A 16,479-nucleotide genomic window follows, 5' to 3' on the forward strand; every position below is an offset into this window, starting at 1 on the left:
TGCTTTTGCTTCTTTATGTTGCTTAGGCTGATTGGCTCCTCTGTAGTCATTATTGTAGTCATTTCTTTGCTTCTCGTATTTACTGTATTTACTGTCCGCCTTTTAGTATTGGGTTCTTTCTTTGCTGGAATCTGGAATCTGGAATCTGGAATTGTAAGATTACGTCCGCTGTATTTTTCTTATACATATGTGTATGTTAAACAGGTGTCTCTCTTAATCTCAATCTCAATCATCGTCTCCATCATCGTTATTCTTTATTCTTTATCTCATATTTAACGCATCTCGTCTCGTCTCGTCTCGGATGCTATATGTATGTATGTTTTTAGATCTCATACAAATCAAATCTGGCGATCCTAGCTTTGTGAGACTTACGAACGCCGAAACTGTGATTGATTTGATCCTAATTATTCTTCTTTCCTTTCTTTTCTTTACTTTTCGTCATAGTTATATCAGAGCATAGGTAGCTAGTGGGATTCATCCACTATCATTATCATTATTTGGATAGTATACTTTGCGGTGTATGTCGATGTATGTATGAAACACATTCCGTTAACCAATTACTTTTTCTCTTGTCTTGTCTTGCGTGACGTGACGTGACGTGGTTTGTGATTGAGTACGTAGGGATATTTATTATATCAAAAATGTTAAAAAATTATTATAATTGATCATTAATTCTATTTAAAGTTAAAAGTTAGACTCTCAAGATTTAATGATTCTGAAATAAAAAACCTAAAGAATAAGTTAAAAATATTAATGTGAGGAAAAAGTGAAGAGGGCCCAAAGTTTACTTCTCATAGATATTATTAGAAATATTAAAAGTCATTTGATAGATATGAGACTGAGTGTTCTACAATCATTCATGTTCTCTCTTTCAAACAAACCAGATCAAAGAAAAAAGGGCGGTGTGTAAAAGACAGTGCAAGAACCAACCTGAATCAACTATTAGGCACGTATGCAAGCATCCGAGGAGAGGAACCTCTTCGGCGCAGCCTTTAGCTCTAATTGGGCTGAGTTAGAAATCTCCTGCTCATGGTTGCGCATCCTGATACCTCATAGTTTCCGCTTGTTATCCTTCTTTATATCACGTCTTTTTCCTGTACAAATGTTACTGGAACAACTCGTTCTTACCCTTCTCTGGTACTTGACAGTATCGTTCTATCCTGTCACTTTTCACTATGACATCACACAGTGACATTCGTGAATCGGTTAGACAAATCGACGAGGGTACTTGGCTTTTCGGGGGCACATATGTCGTACGCTACAACAAAAAACCAAGCGACGGCGAACAAATGAGCAAGGATTTCATTGATTATAAAATCTTCGAAGCGCTTGAAATCGTACCAGACTCGGTTTCTATCCCTTCGGACAGCCATGTACGACTAATTTGTGATGCCGGAAATGCATCTGCGGTTTTCAGTTTCGGTGATAAGATTATTCTCAAGGTCAAAAAAGTTCACGAGGACCAGCCGCGAGAAGATGGGACGTTGGAATTTCTAGATAGACAAAAGCTTAGCTTCGAATATCCATTATTTCTGTGCTCTATGGAAGTTGAGGACAGGATCTTCATGCTTGAAGCCCATATGTCCGGCGAGAGACTCAATGAAGCATGGTGGAATATGAGCGAGGAAAAGAAGGAACATGTGGTGAATCAGGTCGCTGAAATCTGCATGGAGCTCAAGAATTTCCAGTCCTCTTCAATGACTCCAATCGACTTTAAGTGGATGGATCCTCTTCGCGAATCGGGACAGCGAGACTGTCGAATAGAATCACTTCAAAAGCATTGCGAAGCCTTGGGAATAGACTGCTCCACTTTTGTCTTCTCTCACAATGATCTTGGTCCAACCAACATTCTCGTCGACGGTGACAAGGTTGCGATACTCGATTGGGAGTTGGCTGGATACTGTCCATTGGCATGGGTTCGCACCAAGTTTGCCGTCTGCGGAGCGTTGAATGTAAGCCGGGTTCGCGACAATGTGGTGGATATCGATACTGAATACAGAGTGCGAGTTGAGAAGAAGCTTGCAGAGATGGGGTTCCCAGAGGTCACTGAGGCATACGAGAAGATGGACAAGGAACGTTCCGAGAAGTGGATTGCGGCACGTCCATGGCTTCAGTAGACGAGTAGCGTTTCTTCTTGTTTTCCAGTCACACTGGAATTTGAAACCTTTCTACAGTGTATTTGAGTTGACTGTCAAATTCAACGTTAACCCTGTTTGTAGATGAATACATACACAGACTTGAAACTGCCAATGTGAAGAACTTCCATCCTTGCTTTCTACTTGCATCCATCTGAATAGAAAACATTGTGACATTTCGAAATACATATTAAATCATCTTCGAGGGCGATATCGTCTATATGAGTAACAACAATTAAAAAGAAGAAAGAGAAAGAAAGAACTGTCAACCTTGTTGAAGACTCATGCTGAATGATTTGAAATCAACATTGAACATTGAACAAACGATTACTGTACAACTGTAAATAGCCCCAACACTTGCTGACCGAACATTCTCGTTCTAGCAGTCTTGAGAGTGTATTGATAACTAACGCCAAAACCAATGATGGGAGCGGAATCGGCAGCTAGCTGCTTCATTTCCGCGTGGGGACTGGGATGGAAAGATAAAAGGAAGAAGGGAGTTTCAAGAGCTGAGAGCTATGATCTGACCCAGGAACAAGATTAAGATCATACAGAAGTTAATGGGACTTTTTCATCGTTCTCCGGTGATGACATAGTGGCGGAAGGCTCAGCTTTTCCTTTCATTAGGATAACCTTAATAAGGTCCCCTTGGATTACAAAAGATATTCGCTTATTTTCGTTCGCTGTCTTTGATTGGTTGAATAGTCATTTAGGTGTAAGGAGTTCATTTTCATACTTAAGGGATATATGAAGAGAAACACCTTCCTAAACATTAAGCAAAGACGAGTAATGATGTATATATATACGATCTATAGAGAATATATTCATATGCCTATGTAAATGAGTATATAAGCAAGTATGTAACCCATTGCAAAATTATTTTATTTATCCACACATCGAAAAATGCTTTCAAAAATAACAGGCTATACACTCAAACCCTGTAGTTCTCTAGGAATATCTCCTTACCCACTTTGCACTCGACCTCGCCTCAACCTCTTCCTCTACCGCTTCCCCTTCTTCTTTTTTCCTTTTGCAGCCCCGCCACCTGTGACAACCTTCCCACTACCCGGTGCCTCGACACCTTCAAGGGCATCTTCCCTTACAACACCTCCTTGAGTGGTATCCATAGCCTTTTTCTTTCCCTTCTTCCCCTTTGGTCTATAAGAACTTCTATCTTTAAGCGGTAACCATCTCTCCGGATCCATTTTCTTACCCTCCTCGAAATCCCTTGGTAATTTAGACTTGCGCGTCCCTATCGTCTTTTGCTTTTTAGCTGGAGCATCATTTTCTTTCTCATCTAAGGCGCGTTTCTTTAATAGATTGAGTGATTCTGCGGAAGACACTGGGGCGTTATTGGATGGTAGCGTTGGGATACCGGCATTTTCTAATTCTTCAGCGTCGATATCAGAGATGAGTTGGGGAATTGGTGTAAGGGTATCGAGGTCTGAGGAGATTTTGGAGAAGTCGGATGAAGCGTATGAAGCGACACATCCGGCGATTGCGATACGATCGGTAGAATCTTGAGAGCGAAGTGAAGAGAAAATTTCGCCTGCTGCTTTGGAATCTTCAGGATCAGGAGACTCAAGTAGGGAAATACCTGCTGCGTGGAATAGAGAAGGGGAGGGTTCTGATTTCTGCCGCCAATAAGAAGCTGATTTTCCAAGCTCGGCTTTTATAGGGGCCGTGCGACCTGTTGAACGATAGAGAGAGACGAGAAGCGCTACTAAACCAGGTGCATATCGAACATCTTGATCTGAGGAATTAGTAGACTCCTCGAGACGCTTGAAGAATGCTTCTAGAAGGGCAATCGCTGAGCCAGGGTTATTCGTCAAAACGTAAAGTTGTATAATCGTAAGGATTAACCCAACATCATTTGGTCGTTTCTCGAGTAGTCGTAGTATCTGCTTTAATGCGGCTTTTCCCGCTTTGTCTTCTGCATGAGCCGCAGCGTTAAGAACGGAGAGGCTGTTGATCGATGGTGAGACAGTTGGTGATGGCGATTTTGAGATTGCTGACAATGTAGACTTCGCTACTCCCCCATACTTCAAAGCCTGGAGTTCAATTGTGTAATGATTTCGTTCCAGAATGTTCGCTTGGTGCTCAAATTGCTTCTCTCTATGCGACAAGTTGGGGACTGAGTCAAAAATCCGTTTCACGAGGTAGGGATTTTCGATATCGGTTGATGTAGCTAAGGCATTATTTTGGGCAATGATTCTGGTTTGAGGTTCGGGTACACTGTATTGGTCAGCTTCAACGTTTGTGGCAAATATGGCAAACATACTCAGCGAGTGTAATCATCTTTCTTAATACCTCGACCTCCGCAGTTTTGCCCAACTTCGTCAGCACAAATGCCTGTTGTACCATAATAGGTAAAACTTCTGCCCTCTTTTCATCATCACTCAATTCGTCCAGAGCCTCACACAAATCCCTTGCCCGCTTCAACAGGAAGTTTGCTTTGTTATAATCACCCTTAGCAATGTACCCGCAAGCAACATTGTACGAAGTTTCGAACGTCTCTAGATCTTCATTTCTGCTTTTCAATTCACCTTTCCCGCCTTGCCACGCCAATTGCGCTTCCACAGCTAGTCCATTAATCCTCAAATCCATATCCTCAACTTCAGCTCCTGCACTTTCTACAAGCTGCTTGTAAATTTTTTCCGCATCCGCAAACCTTTCAGCACGATACGCAACCTGCGCAGCAACATGTTTCAAGCCCCTACTGTTACCCTCTTCACATACTTTCGCCGCATCTGCCAGTTTCCCTGTCTTGTAGAGAGCATAAGCGCGTTCGAGAATACATTGAGAAGCCAATTTATCTCCACCTTCGTCGAGGGCTTTTAGTGCATCGTCGAATCGATCAAGTTTGAGGAGAGCAATAGCGCGGGTATGCAAGGCATCGGGGTCGAGTTTAGAAGTCTTTAATACGTCATTTGTAGCTTTGAGGATCTCTTCATGGTCTGTAATTGAAGAATTACGAAGGAGGGCGCTGAGCGTTGCTGTTTGATCGGCCATTTTAAACTCTAGGGCGATGGGTTCCTATTTACTGTAGCCATGCGATATGGAGATGGTGTCAAAAGCTTGGGGTAGTGGGGTGCAAGGAGGGAGGTGGACTTGAAAAATAACCGACACCGATCAACTGCTGAGCTAGCGCGGCAGAATTCCACCGCTTTGGCAACTTAATCCGGCACGCGATAGACGAGATAAACCACAGCTCATCTGGGGTTTAGATATATATATCTAACCCTAAAAGACCATTCTGATTGGCAACTTCGAATCTAAATATCGAAGAGTACTACAAGGTTTAATTAAATTCGACCTTGATCTGCGATTTGTTTCCTCTATTGTGTCTCTGAAGTGCTATTCCCATTTAGCTCATAAATGCATGTTGGTATATGTCTCTTTGCAAGTACTCCTAGCAAGCCACTCTTCATTATTTACCTTCTACTACGACTAAGCTATGTTCATTCTCATCCAGCATGCTTCTTATGAGAGAATGCATCAATCTTATATCTCACTCTTCACTGAACAGGAATTGTTCTCTGATACTTTTTAAATTGACTACATCATTAAACTCTTATGAGTCAGACCTTCCCACCGGCGTATAATTCAATTAGCTCTGATACTTTCTTTTTTTTATGTTATCTGGATGCTGTTGATCGTAGAGCTCGGGGTCTTTCTGATGCAACTTTCTGGAATTCTGTTGGTTCTGCCATACTAGGGAATAGTTTCTTTCTCAGTATGATGACGCTTAGAAGGAGACTGTATAGTGATTTCTTTAGAGACTACTTTGCGTTTTGTCGCGGGCGATTGGCAGTTTTTCTGCGCAGATGAATCTGAGGCCAGAGAGGTTGAGGGAGAGGCATGGGAGGATTTGCAGGAGTATGTGAGGGCTGCCTAGGCTTGTGTGTCTGCGTTTGTCTCGATATGTCATCCGATTCACTGGGCGTTATGGATGGCGATGTCCGTTCCATTGCATACCCGCGGTTAACATCTTTCCCTTTCCATTGTATGGTGGGCTGATCTCCTTTACACGACAACATAACATCATCATCTGACGCTATATCGTTGCGTCTGCCAGCCTCAATGTCGTTGTAGAATGAATTGTTCCCATAGGCCCTTTCTTGCGTAGCAACCTCTTCCAACATAATATCAAACTGTTCATCGGCTGCCTGCAATATTGTTTCATAGAATATCGCATACTCTTTTTCCGACATTGCCAAGAGACTCCGCGCTTCTCTCAGCACCATCCGGTTACCCCACTCGACGTAACCAAGTAGTGCATGCTCCACCAAATTGGAGCAAGGAAGACCGATTTCGACAGGAAATTTAGGAAGCACATACTTTCCTCTTTCCGTTATACTGTCATCGAATATTGGAGTAACAGTCCTGTGTGATGCGCACACTTCAGCATAGCACTAGATCTATACCATCTCCGATGCTATTCTTCACATACGCGGTAAGACAGTTCTCGACAGCTTTGTTCTGAGAATCTCCAAATATTCCTACCAGGTTTCCGAATGTGAAACACCAATCGATCGCTTGGTCAGCAGTTATTTCGATCATTGGTAGTGGAATAGTAACCAATCGAAATTCGCCATCCGGTCGTTGGCGACATACATTTCTCCAAAGCTTCAAATCTCTCCGGACCAACTGTTGTGCTGAAGGGAAATAGCAATGGTACAGAAAACCACCAGATCCCCCCTCTAACACGCGGCGGTGATGCCGGTACATTGCAGAACTTTCTACAAGACCTTTTCTTAAACTTTCATGTTGCACTGTGAGCGCAACTCCGGCCAAAATCCCTATGTCAGATACATCACCATAATGTTCAAGGTTGAAACATCCTGGTGAATTCAGTCTTTCTGGCTCTAGAGGCACGTACTTCAAACATCCTAGCGTGTTATCTGGCGCTCTGCCTTGACAATTTCGTGGTGCTTGAACTAAGAATAATGAACGCCGTCTATTCGCATTAAATCAATATCGTTCTTTCGATAATATATTGCCGATAGGCGATTGCGGAGGCTCACATGCTTAATGCGAGTTGTGGTTAGTCCCAAAGCGTTTCCTAGTTGCCGGGTATGATAGAGGCACAAATCGTCCAGTTATCTCAGAACCAACTCGACCATCGTCAACCATCCAACTACCCTAGCAAGATACCCGTCCTCTAGGGTCGAGTACCATATCTCGTTCTCTGACACATCTATACATTGGCACGCTTCTGGTTTCTTATATGTAACCGGCTCATCTTCTTTCTGCTCGACTTGTCTAGTCGTTGTCAGGTGTGCTATCTGCCTGTCCATGGTGCGATATTGCTTCTGATGATAGAGTGATGCCTAACTCTTTCCATTTCTTAATATTAGCTAGCACGGTTTCGATCGGCACTCCATTAGAAGAGATTTCAAAGAGGAAGAAACAACGTTCTCTTTGCATCGGTATAGGCTAGTATAGTTCCTACTTAGCATCCTGATCTTGTTGAATCGAAGATTGAACTCTCGTGCATCTGATTTCCCACACAAGTTCATGTCTTTTGCCATCTAGGACCTTTATCACATCAGCAAAATCCGATGGCATTAAACAACGGTCTGTTCTTCGCCCTGCTCTCGAAGTCTCGCGATCAGTTGTCTATTGGGCAAGCAGACAGCTCGTTCCGGTCCGCAAGCCTCCACAATCTTATTTAGGTCCAAAATCAATCGCCTTCCAAAGAGATTTATGACCGTCCTGGCTAGTGCCATGCCATTTGGCCACTTGCCCCAAGTCTTACCAAACATTCTTACTGCTTTTTCCCGTCTAGCTCGATCCTCTTCGACCTTTTTTACCGCATCCACATTACCAGCTTCGTGCTAGCGGCGAGATATCGGTGGCTGTATGGTGGTCTTCGCTAGAAATATCTTTGGGTATCGATTTCAGTATCGCCTCGTTATCATTAGCAAGACCCACGAGAAAATTGTTTAATTGAGTATGGGCCTCATATCGAAGATTGACTGAACGTGACACACGGTATTCGAGTGCCTCCATGGAAGAGGCTAGCGTCTTTCCGCCAATCGTGATATCCGAAGTTTTCTCCAGCATAGCCGACTGGGAGGAAGGGTCCTTGGATTCTCCCCTAAATTCATCCGCGCCATTCTTATACTCGTCTGTGTAACTGGGCTTGGAATTATTAGCTTCAAATTATTCAAGAAGGATTGATAGCACGTCGATCGATGACAATGATGTTTGTATCATCATGAGCATATCGAAAGTATATTACAGGTAATCATTAATAGTCTTCTATTTCACAATTGAGAGTCGTACCACAATATACACTAGTCGCATGACTACTGTTATACTCACTTGTGTCGTGTCAAAAGGTTATTTAATAATAATCGTAATATCTTTATCTTGAAAAAAGTATTAGCAAGAGAAATGAAAGCACTTCCTTCGCTTCCTCAACTATTCTAATCCCGTCTTCTCATTTTGTTCCACTGCTTTTGAGAGATCTGCATAACTTCAAAATATCAAAGAACATGTGGTTTCTGACTCGATTTTGGGATGGGCATAGTAGGGACACCAATAAATCCGTCGTACTAGAACCTGCGAGGGACGACCACACACCTAACTCTCGATACAACATCGAACATATACAAGTAGGATGCCACAGGCAGATAACTATATTCTCGATGCAATCTTTAGCATCACCGATTGCAAAACCCCACAATAGACTCGCTGCGTTGTCCTCCAGCTTTCAATTCCGGAGATCCTAAAGACTCGCTATGCGCAATAGTTTCTATAAAATCGACATGACGACAAAAACCTCCAAGTCTAAACGCTAGCTCAGAATTCGAGGATAAACAATAGGAACTGTGACAGCATCTACTTACTGAATATGAACACAACCTCGAGAGAAATGTCATAAAGAGAATCACCAAGATGCCTAAAAGTTACCGGGTAGTTAGTTCATCGTCGATATTGGTCTCAAGTACACTAATAGGGAATGATGCTGACGCATCCTTGACATCTTTCTTGTTAGATATTCTTTCACGATGGCAAATTATTTGCTACTAGTATCATACCTATTTTTGTTTTTAGGGGTTGTTTCATCTAGCAAAGTATTAAGCGATTTCTGACTCTCCGAGGAGAGAAATTCGACGATAGGAGGGTAATAAGGTATGCGTTAGAAGTGAAACAAGGAGATACAAGCGGACACTCTTGCCACGGGTTTCTTTTTGAATGCTGTGAATTATTCGTCGTAACTAGCGTGACTTTGTTTCTATCCTTGGTAACATAGTTTGTTCGATTATGTCGAGGAAACTCGGATAAAGTTTGACATTTTAGAATTTGGGCTATCACATTGCGCTCCGCAGTATATGGTTATGTCATTGGTGTCTAAGCGAAGCACCTTCTACCCTGCGACATTTTATCAGGTTTTTCCCTTCTATACCTCAAGCACAATTCAGAGCATCACATAACATCATCGACATGAAAATAACAGGAACCAAGAATTCCACAACCAATCAAAATTTATTCATGAATCATAACCTATTGTTGCTCCCTAGGTTCCACAACTCCATCTAAGCCCCAAAGTTTTGATATTTTGTTTAAACCGCCTCATCAGCAGCCACACTCTCATAAGCACCTCCATCATCCCCACCCCTTCTCATCTCCATCCTCGATGGCGTCTCATACATCTTCGTGTAATTAATTACCTGACCACCCAACATTGCAGCACCATTTTCTCTCTTCCCAAAAACTGGCGCAGGATCACACCAGAAATCTTTACAGTTGCGGACGCAACCACGAGAAAATGGGTTCTGGGGTGCCCGACGTCGATTCTTGCTTCCTTCGTAGCCATGGAACGCGGTTTCGACAAATGTGTCCACGCCGAGAATTTTCTTCCATTGTGCAAAACAGCCAGCTTTATGGGCGTGATGATGACCATGGCCGCCTGGTGCGTGGGTTGGAGGTAGAGCGGGATCGGGGCCAAGTCCAGTGTTTCCGATTTGACTGCCTGACCGCGAGGTAGCACCTGTGGTAAGAGCATTGGTGATTGCTTGGGAAGCTTTGCCTCCTGAGTGTGTACCACGCATATTTTCCCAAGTGGTCATTGCTCGTGAGATCTGGATCAGTTGGACGAATAGTAACATAGTGACCCATGTTAATTGTAAAATTGCCCACAATACCAAGACCAAAGTGTAGGAGTCTGAGTTGACAATACCGCATAATGAAGGCGAAAGAATGTTACACTCTTGTTCGCCTTTCCCAGCGAAACCTTCAAAGTCTTCATCTTAATTAGCATAATTTTCAAAACCTTGAATTTGTACTTACATCCGATAGTGACTCTGACTAGGGAGATAATTCCAAGCTGCAAGCACACCAAATAAAGAAAGAAATGTCTATGGTTATTGACACCGACACAGTTGTTGATCCAAGGGCAATGGCTAGGTTACCGCATTAACGAAAAGATTGAAGAAAGAGGGGATAGGTTGTGCTTACTGGTCATGCTTCGCTACGCATCGATTGCATCGCCTGCAATGTTTACTTCTCAGGGGTTGTCTAACCATGCAATGAACGCAGAAGTTATGCTCATCGAACTTCCATGCGCTTAATAACTCATCAATTACAGCTTTCTGTTGAGTTAAACCACCCAGTTTTGGCACAAAACCAGGCTCGTATACCATTGAACAAAAGTAGAAATATCCAGTAAGACTGTAAAAGGTGAAGAATAACAAATTCGAAAGAGGATAAGTTCCATAGGTAGCTAACAATTGTTAGTATAGATCCGATGAGAAACAGATTCCGCATTACAAACCTGGTAACAAGGTTGTTAACCATCGTACGCCAACCCAAAACAATGTAGCTGCAAAAATTCCTGCAAGCCAAGGCTAAATAGACATAGTTTATTAGCGAGGCTCTTGGAGCTAATGTAGAATATCTCCTTGGACATACCGTTTTATGCAGGTGCCTCATATCTGAAGGAGCATACTCTAATAATTGCTGGGCTAACCACTGTAATGAATACCCAAAAAACAAAGCCATAGGCACCCCGATAAATACTACCATTTGACTACTGATCATAATCATAGACCAAAGTATTAGGAAAGGCCAGAAAAAGAAGAATTTGTTCATGAATGCACGCTTGTCCTTCAACAACCACGAAGACATCGGGAAGCTGATAACAACTGGTTTGGCATCCTCATCGTAGCCACTCTCTGTTAGAGCCTTATGCCAGATTCTTTCTGTTTTTCATCTCTTGAGCTGTGATAGCCGGGGTTTTGCCAGTCGAGGTTTCAGCAAATCTATCCGCTCCGTACTCTATTAACTTTTGTATGCACCCCTGGGAGCCCTTAACCAACGCCCAATGCAGTGCAGTAAATCCAGTTTCGTCCGTAGCATGAACATCCGCGCCCCATCTCAAGAACAAATCCACACAACTTGGTAATCCCTTGTACGCCGCCCACATCAAACAGGTGTGACCTTGGGTATCGAGTACGTCGACATTGATGTTTTGGTGTAACAGAAGAACAAGTAGGAAGATATTCCCTTCAAACGTAGCAAGATGAAGAATGTTGTATCCTTGAACATCCGTAATCAGAGGATCGGCGCCATTTTCCAGTAACAAGTGAACAACATAATAATGGCATCTCTGAGCGGCCCACATGGCTGCTGTAGCTACAGACTCTCCTCCTTTCTTATTCACATCTGCACCAGCTTTCAAAAGGAATTGGCACATGGCATACTGATTATTAATAGCCGCCCACTGTTTCAGTCTGTTAGCCAGGGGAATCTAACACAATAGGGTCGAGTCGCACATGTAAAGGCGTTATACCCTCGCCGTCACAATACGTAGCATCAAAAGTACCATTGTCAAGTAGCTTCTCCATCGCTTGAATGTCTCCTACCCGAGCGAGTTGCATTATATCTGCGGGCCGCTCTGGAGGTGTCATATCACCGAGCTCTACATGATTATCCTCACTAAGGGCCGGCGCCACAACGTTCGACTTTCCACTTGGCATTATCGGGGCATTTTTCTTCGAGGATTCCGTCCCCGAGGAGGGTTTCGAGTCTCCGAAGGCCATGACAGTACCACAGGCAGTCTGGACTAACGGTGTTGGAGGGGTGTCGAGGAAATGAAATCAATTATAGTATGTAGGGTATCTCAATCATCAATCGTGAAATTTATGACAACATCAACATAATTATATAGCGAAGCAAAAAAGTCAATAATAACGGAGAAAAAACACGGAGTGAGGATCTTTATAACTGAAAAGCTGATGAGTTGTGTTCAGTGGCTCCAATGGAAATTGTATTGCTTACAAGTACGAGGCTGAGTACCCGTTGCTACTTTATTTTAATCTCTGGGCTTGCCTCATTGTAGAAATGCTGACGAGGGGGCACGGCTGATTTTTAATAGCACAGCTCAACATGTGGACCCCCTAACTCCTGCACATAGCCATCACCACAAAATTATTTCCATAGCCTTGTGTAGGTTAAAAGAACACAACACCATCATTAGCAAGAGGAACCACTTTGGAATATCACCACTTATCGAACTCATAGACTTCTCTATATGTACCTCGGATCTGCGGTACTCTTCGAAGTCTTTGAGCGTCAAGTTTCTCGATAACAAGGGTCTATTATTCTCGCAGTCATGTCTTCGCAGGATTGGGTTCAAATGCTTTTGAATCCTTCGCCTTTGGTTTTGATCATCACAATTATCACAGCCCTTTTAATACCAATATTCCTCCACTCTGTTGTCTTCCGTGCAACGGGTTTCACAAGCTTACCTTCGATCTTGTTGATTGGACCAAGCGGCTCAGGAAAGACCGCGCTTCTTACTCTTGTAAGTAATCTAAAAGAACATACATTGTCGCATGAGGTGAGTAGTCAGTCATCACAAACACTGATAATCGATAATAGTTCGAGCGAGAGAATAAACCTGCCACGACTCATACTTCTCAAACGACTTCATCTGCCGAGTGTTCTCTGCCGGTCGAGACAATAGCTGCTTCAGACAAATATCGATCAGTCAATGATCCAGCAAATCAAGTGCATAAAAAGTTCATCTTAATTGATACTCCCGGCCATGGAAAACTACGACATCATGCTTTCGAAAACCTTAAAACTTCTCAAAACCTTCGAGGTGTAATATATCAAGTTGATGCCACTACATTGGGCGCTGGAGATGAGGGTTTAAGAGAGGCTGCAGATTATTTACACGATCTACTCCTTCTCATGCAAAAGCTCATGGATGGAAAAACCACTACAAAGGCACCTAAAGAACTGCCATTACTCATCGCTGCCAATAAAATGGATCTTTTTACTGCTCTCCCGGCCGCCTTAGTCAAAAGTAGTTTAGAGAGAGAAATTACCAAAGTTAGAATTTCGAGATCAAAAGGTCTACTCGATTCGGGAATGTCTACCGAAGAGGACGAAGACAAAGATGAATGGCTCGGCGAAATGGGTTCTAGCGATTTCAAATTTTCACAAATGGAGGAATTCAACATTTCTGTTGAAGTAGCTGGTGGTAATGTAGTTGGATCCGATGGTGGATCAGTTGATGCTTGGTGGAGGTGGGTAGCTAATAGATTATAAGCGAACGAAGCTTCTTCCACATTTTAATACAGTAGGTATGTAGCTAGCTCATCTAATACCCCTCATGGACCTCATTTATACTGCTCTTTTACGTGAATAGCTCGTAAGGTCAATTAGGCTGATGAAAACCCCATATTTAAGCATCCTAAGTTATTGTTATAGATAGGATATTTCCTAATATGCTTCACAAAGAAGCTTGTCTGAGCTCTAGCTGTTAACCTATCATCATACGCGATTCAACCTTAGAGCTAGCCAGTTCCCATTCATTGTAACAATCATCTCAAATCCCAAATCGAACTGTTCGTCTCGAACATGTCTCTCTGAACATGCTATGGATATACTGTCTTCTTCAATTCATTTTCTTATTCTTCCCTTAAGCGATTGATCTCTCTGGCAATTCCCTTACTTAAGGACGTCATCAATTTAAGTTTCGCCAAGATCTCTTTCCCTTCGTTTTGCAAACCATACTCCCAGTGTCCGATCGACAACAGTTCTTCGAAATGTCATCGAGCTTTCAATTCCCTCCTACTTATGTTTTTAGATTTCTTCTTGGTGATGAGGAAATAAAAGAGTTGGAGGATGGATTGGATAAGTTTAATGCTTTGCGATACACAGTCCAGGAAGCCCAGGTTGGACTTACAAAGATCCCAACAAAGGCGAGAGTGGAATTTGAGTTAAGGAAGCTAAAGTTTGCAACAGTGGATGTCACGAATGTAGAGAAAAAGACAGAAAACCTGGAGGAAGTGAAGTCTGAGGTGAAGGAAGTCGTGGGAAAGAAGAGGAAAGCTGGAGGTGGGAATAAGAAGCAGGCGCGGAAAAGTACATTGAATGAAAATGGATATGAAGTCATCGAACTTAGTTCCAGTGAAGAAGATGATGATGACGAGGAAGAAGGAAATGGGGAAGTGACTAGAAAAAAGTTGAAGTCAGCTGACGGGACGGGTTCCCCAGTACCATCTGGAAGTTTGTATGGACGAGAGACTGTCAAAGTTCAACAGGGTCCCAAAATACCAGACGCTCTGAATTTTCAAAATACTTTCAAAGTTTTGAACAAAGATTGGTATTTTGATTCAGTGAGAGAGGGCAAGTTACTCCCAATGGATAACTACCTGATATATGAAGGACGACGAATAATGGAACCACCGAAAATCCTTTCATCAGATATTCTGACTCGCGCAGCAGCCGATATTAAAAGCTACCCCAATCCCAAATACAATCACTATTATCGACACCAACAATCAAGCAAGCCACTGACCAGGCCTACCCTTCTCACACAAACCACCTCCGAACATGACGATCCCGAGCATTATCCACCCCTACCAGAATACCTCATAACACATTATTCATGCGAACGACCCACTCCATTGACATCGCCAAACGATGATTTCCTCACTCAACTCCAATCCATCAAGTTAAAACGTACCCTAGACGGCGACCAAATTGGCGTTCGCGCATACAGTACCGCTATTGCCTCAATAGCAGCATACCCCTATGTCCTTACCTCACCCAATGAAGTTATCCGTCTCCCCGGATGTGACCAAAAAATTGCAAACCTCTTCCTTCAATACCAAAACACAGGCACCATAGATGAAGTCGTCGAATTTCAAAATAATCCACGCATGGAAGTTCTTCGCCTCTTCCACAATATCTGGGGTGCAGGCGACGCCACCGCCCGCGATTTCTACGATAAGAGGGGCTGGCGCGATCTCGACGATGTCATCGAATATGGCTGGGACAAACTAACACGCGTCCAACAAATCGGCGTAAAATACTACGATGAATTTCTGCTTCCGATTCCCCGCGCTGAAGTCGAAGAAATTAGTTTCATTGTTCTTACTGAAGCGAGAAAAATTGATGAAGGGTATCAAATGGTTATAGTAGGAGGATACAGGAGAGGAAAGGAGAATTGTGGAGATGTGGATCTTATACTCACGCATCCGGATGAAAAATTCACGTTTAATTTTGTATCGAGATTAACCGAACGATTGGAGGACGTAGGATGGATTACGAATATTTTATTGAAATCGACGCGGAATTCGGAGAGAGGACAACATGCGGTGGATTTGAGTCGTGCGGAAGGTGAAAGGAGTCATGGGGGTTTTGATACGCTGGATAAAGCTCTAGTCGTCTGGCAGGATATTAATTTTCCCCAGCCCTCCCAATCTCCCTCCCAACCCTCTAGATCTCAAACTAAACCACCAAAAATCAAAAATCCAAATATTCACAGAAGAGTCGATATCATTATAAGTCCGTGGAAAACAGCAGGTGCGGCGATTATTGGTTGGTCTGGGGGCACAACTTTCCAGAGAGATTTAAGGAAATATTTTAAAGAGAAGAAGAATTGGAGGTTTGATAGTAGTGGGATTCGCGATCGGAGGACGGGAGAGTGGATTGATTTAGAGGGGTGTGTGGAGGGGAGCGGGGAGGGAAAGTTGAGGGAAAAGGAGATGGCGGTTTTTAGGGGCGTGGGTTTGCAGTGGAGGGAGCCGTGGGAGAGGTGTACGGGGTAAGCTGGGGGAAGACGTTTAGCGGAGTGTGGAAAATGTGTTATGTGTAATTAGTTATGGGTTTAGTTATTATTATGCTATAATGAGTATACCTAGTACTCCTATCCATGAGGGAACGCCGAGAAAGTCGGTACAGTATCCATTACTTCTCTCCATATGACCCAACTCCAAACCTACTCATAAACTGCAGATATAAAAATTGAGATGAACCATGAATATCTCTACTTCTTTTTACTTCTACTAGTACCCCCGAGACTGCCATATAATAA

The 16,479-nt window shown here is 43.0% G+C and overlaps 6 protein-coding genes across 6 annotated transcripts; 2 read left to right on the top strand and 4 right to left on the bottom strand.

Annotated features, from left to right (window-relative positions):
* Positions 1-1,175: 1,175 nt before the first annotated feature.
* SS1G_08930 (hypothetical protein) lies at positions 1,176-2,117 on the top strand (the record flags this gene model as incomplete). Its single annotated transcript, XM_001590116.1, has 1 exon — positions 1,176-2,117. The coding sequence occupies one exon, from the start codon at positions 1,176-1,178 to the stop codon at positions 2,115-2,117; it is 942 nt and encodes a 313-aa protein (XP_001590166.1).
* A 1,019-nt stretch (positions 2,118-3,136) lies between these two features.
* On the bottom strand, positions 3,137-5,147 carry SS1G_08931 (hypothetical protein; the record flags this gene model as incomplete). Its single annotated transcript, XM_001590117.1, has 2 exons — positions 3,137-4,370; positions 4,417-5,147. 2 exons carry the CDS (start codon positions 5,145-5,147, stop codon positions 3,137-3,139), a joined length of 1,965 nt encoding a protein of 654 aa, XP_001590167.1.
* Positions 5,148-5,773: 626 nt separating this feature from the next.
* On the bottom strand, positions 5,774-6,698 carry SS1G_08932 (predicted protein; the record flags this gene model as incomplete). The annotated part of the gene is made up of 3 exons (XM_001590118.1): positions 5,774-5,849; positions 6,114-6,521; positions 6,589-6,698. The coding sequence occupies 3 exons, from the start codon at positions 6,696-6,698 to the stop codon at positions 5,774-5,776; spliced, it is 594 nt and encodes a 197-aa protein (XP_001590168.1).
* Positions 6,699-7,400: 702 nt separating this feature from the next.
* SS1G_08933 (predicted protein) lies at positions 7,401-9,129 on the bottom strand (the record flags this gene model as incomplete). Its single annotated transcript, XM_001590119.1, has 6 exons — positions 7,401-7,468; positions 7,591-7,669; positions 8,073-8,277; positions 8,466-8,506; positions 8,993-9,045; positions 9,117-9,129. The coding sequence occupies 6 exons, from the start codon at positions 9,127-9,129 to the stop codon at positions 7,401-7,403; spliced, it is 459 nt and encodes a 152-aa protein (XP_001590169.1).
* Positions 9,130-9,709: 580 nt separating this feature from the next.
* On the bottom strand, positions 9,710-12,187 carry SS1G_08934 (hypothetical protein; the record flags this gene model as incomplete). Its single annotated transcript, XM_001590120.1, has 6 exons — positions 9,710-10,389; positions 10,651-10,869; positions 10,921-10,993; positions 11,058-11,316; positions 11,444-11,868; positions 11,921-12,187. 6 exons carry the CDS (start codon positions 12,185-12,187, stop codon positions 9,710-9,712), a joined length of 1,923 nt encoding a protein of 640 aa, XP_001590170.1.
* Positions 12,188-12,759: 572 nt separating this feature from the next.
* Positions 12,760-16,413, top strand: SS1G_08935 (hypothetical protein; the record flags this gene model as incomplete). The annotated part of the gene is made up of 4 exons (XM_001590121.1): positions 12,760-12,951; positions 13,029-13,681; positions 14,245-16,209; positions 16,401-16,413. 4 exons carry the CDS (start codon positions 12,760-12,762, stop codon positions 16,411-16,413), a joined length of 2,823 nt encoding a protein of 940 aa, XP_001590171.1.
* Between the last annotated feature and the right edge of the window lie 66 nt (positions 16,414-16,479).

Source organism: Sclerotinia sclerotiorum, genomic scaffold (assembly GCF_000146945.2).
Source record: "Sclerotinia sclerotiorum 1980 UF-70 scaffold_12 genomic scaffold, whole genome shotgun sequence".
Lineage (NCBI taxonomy): Eukaryota > Fungi > Ascomycota > Leotiomycetes > Helotiales > Sclerotiniaceae > Sclerotinia > Sclerotinia sclerotiorum.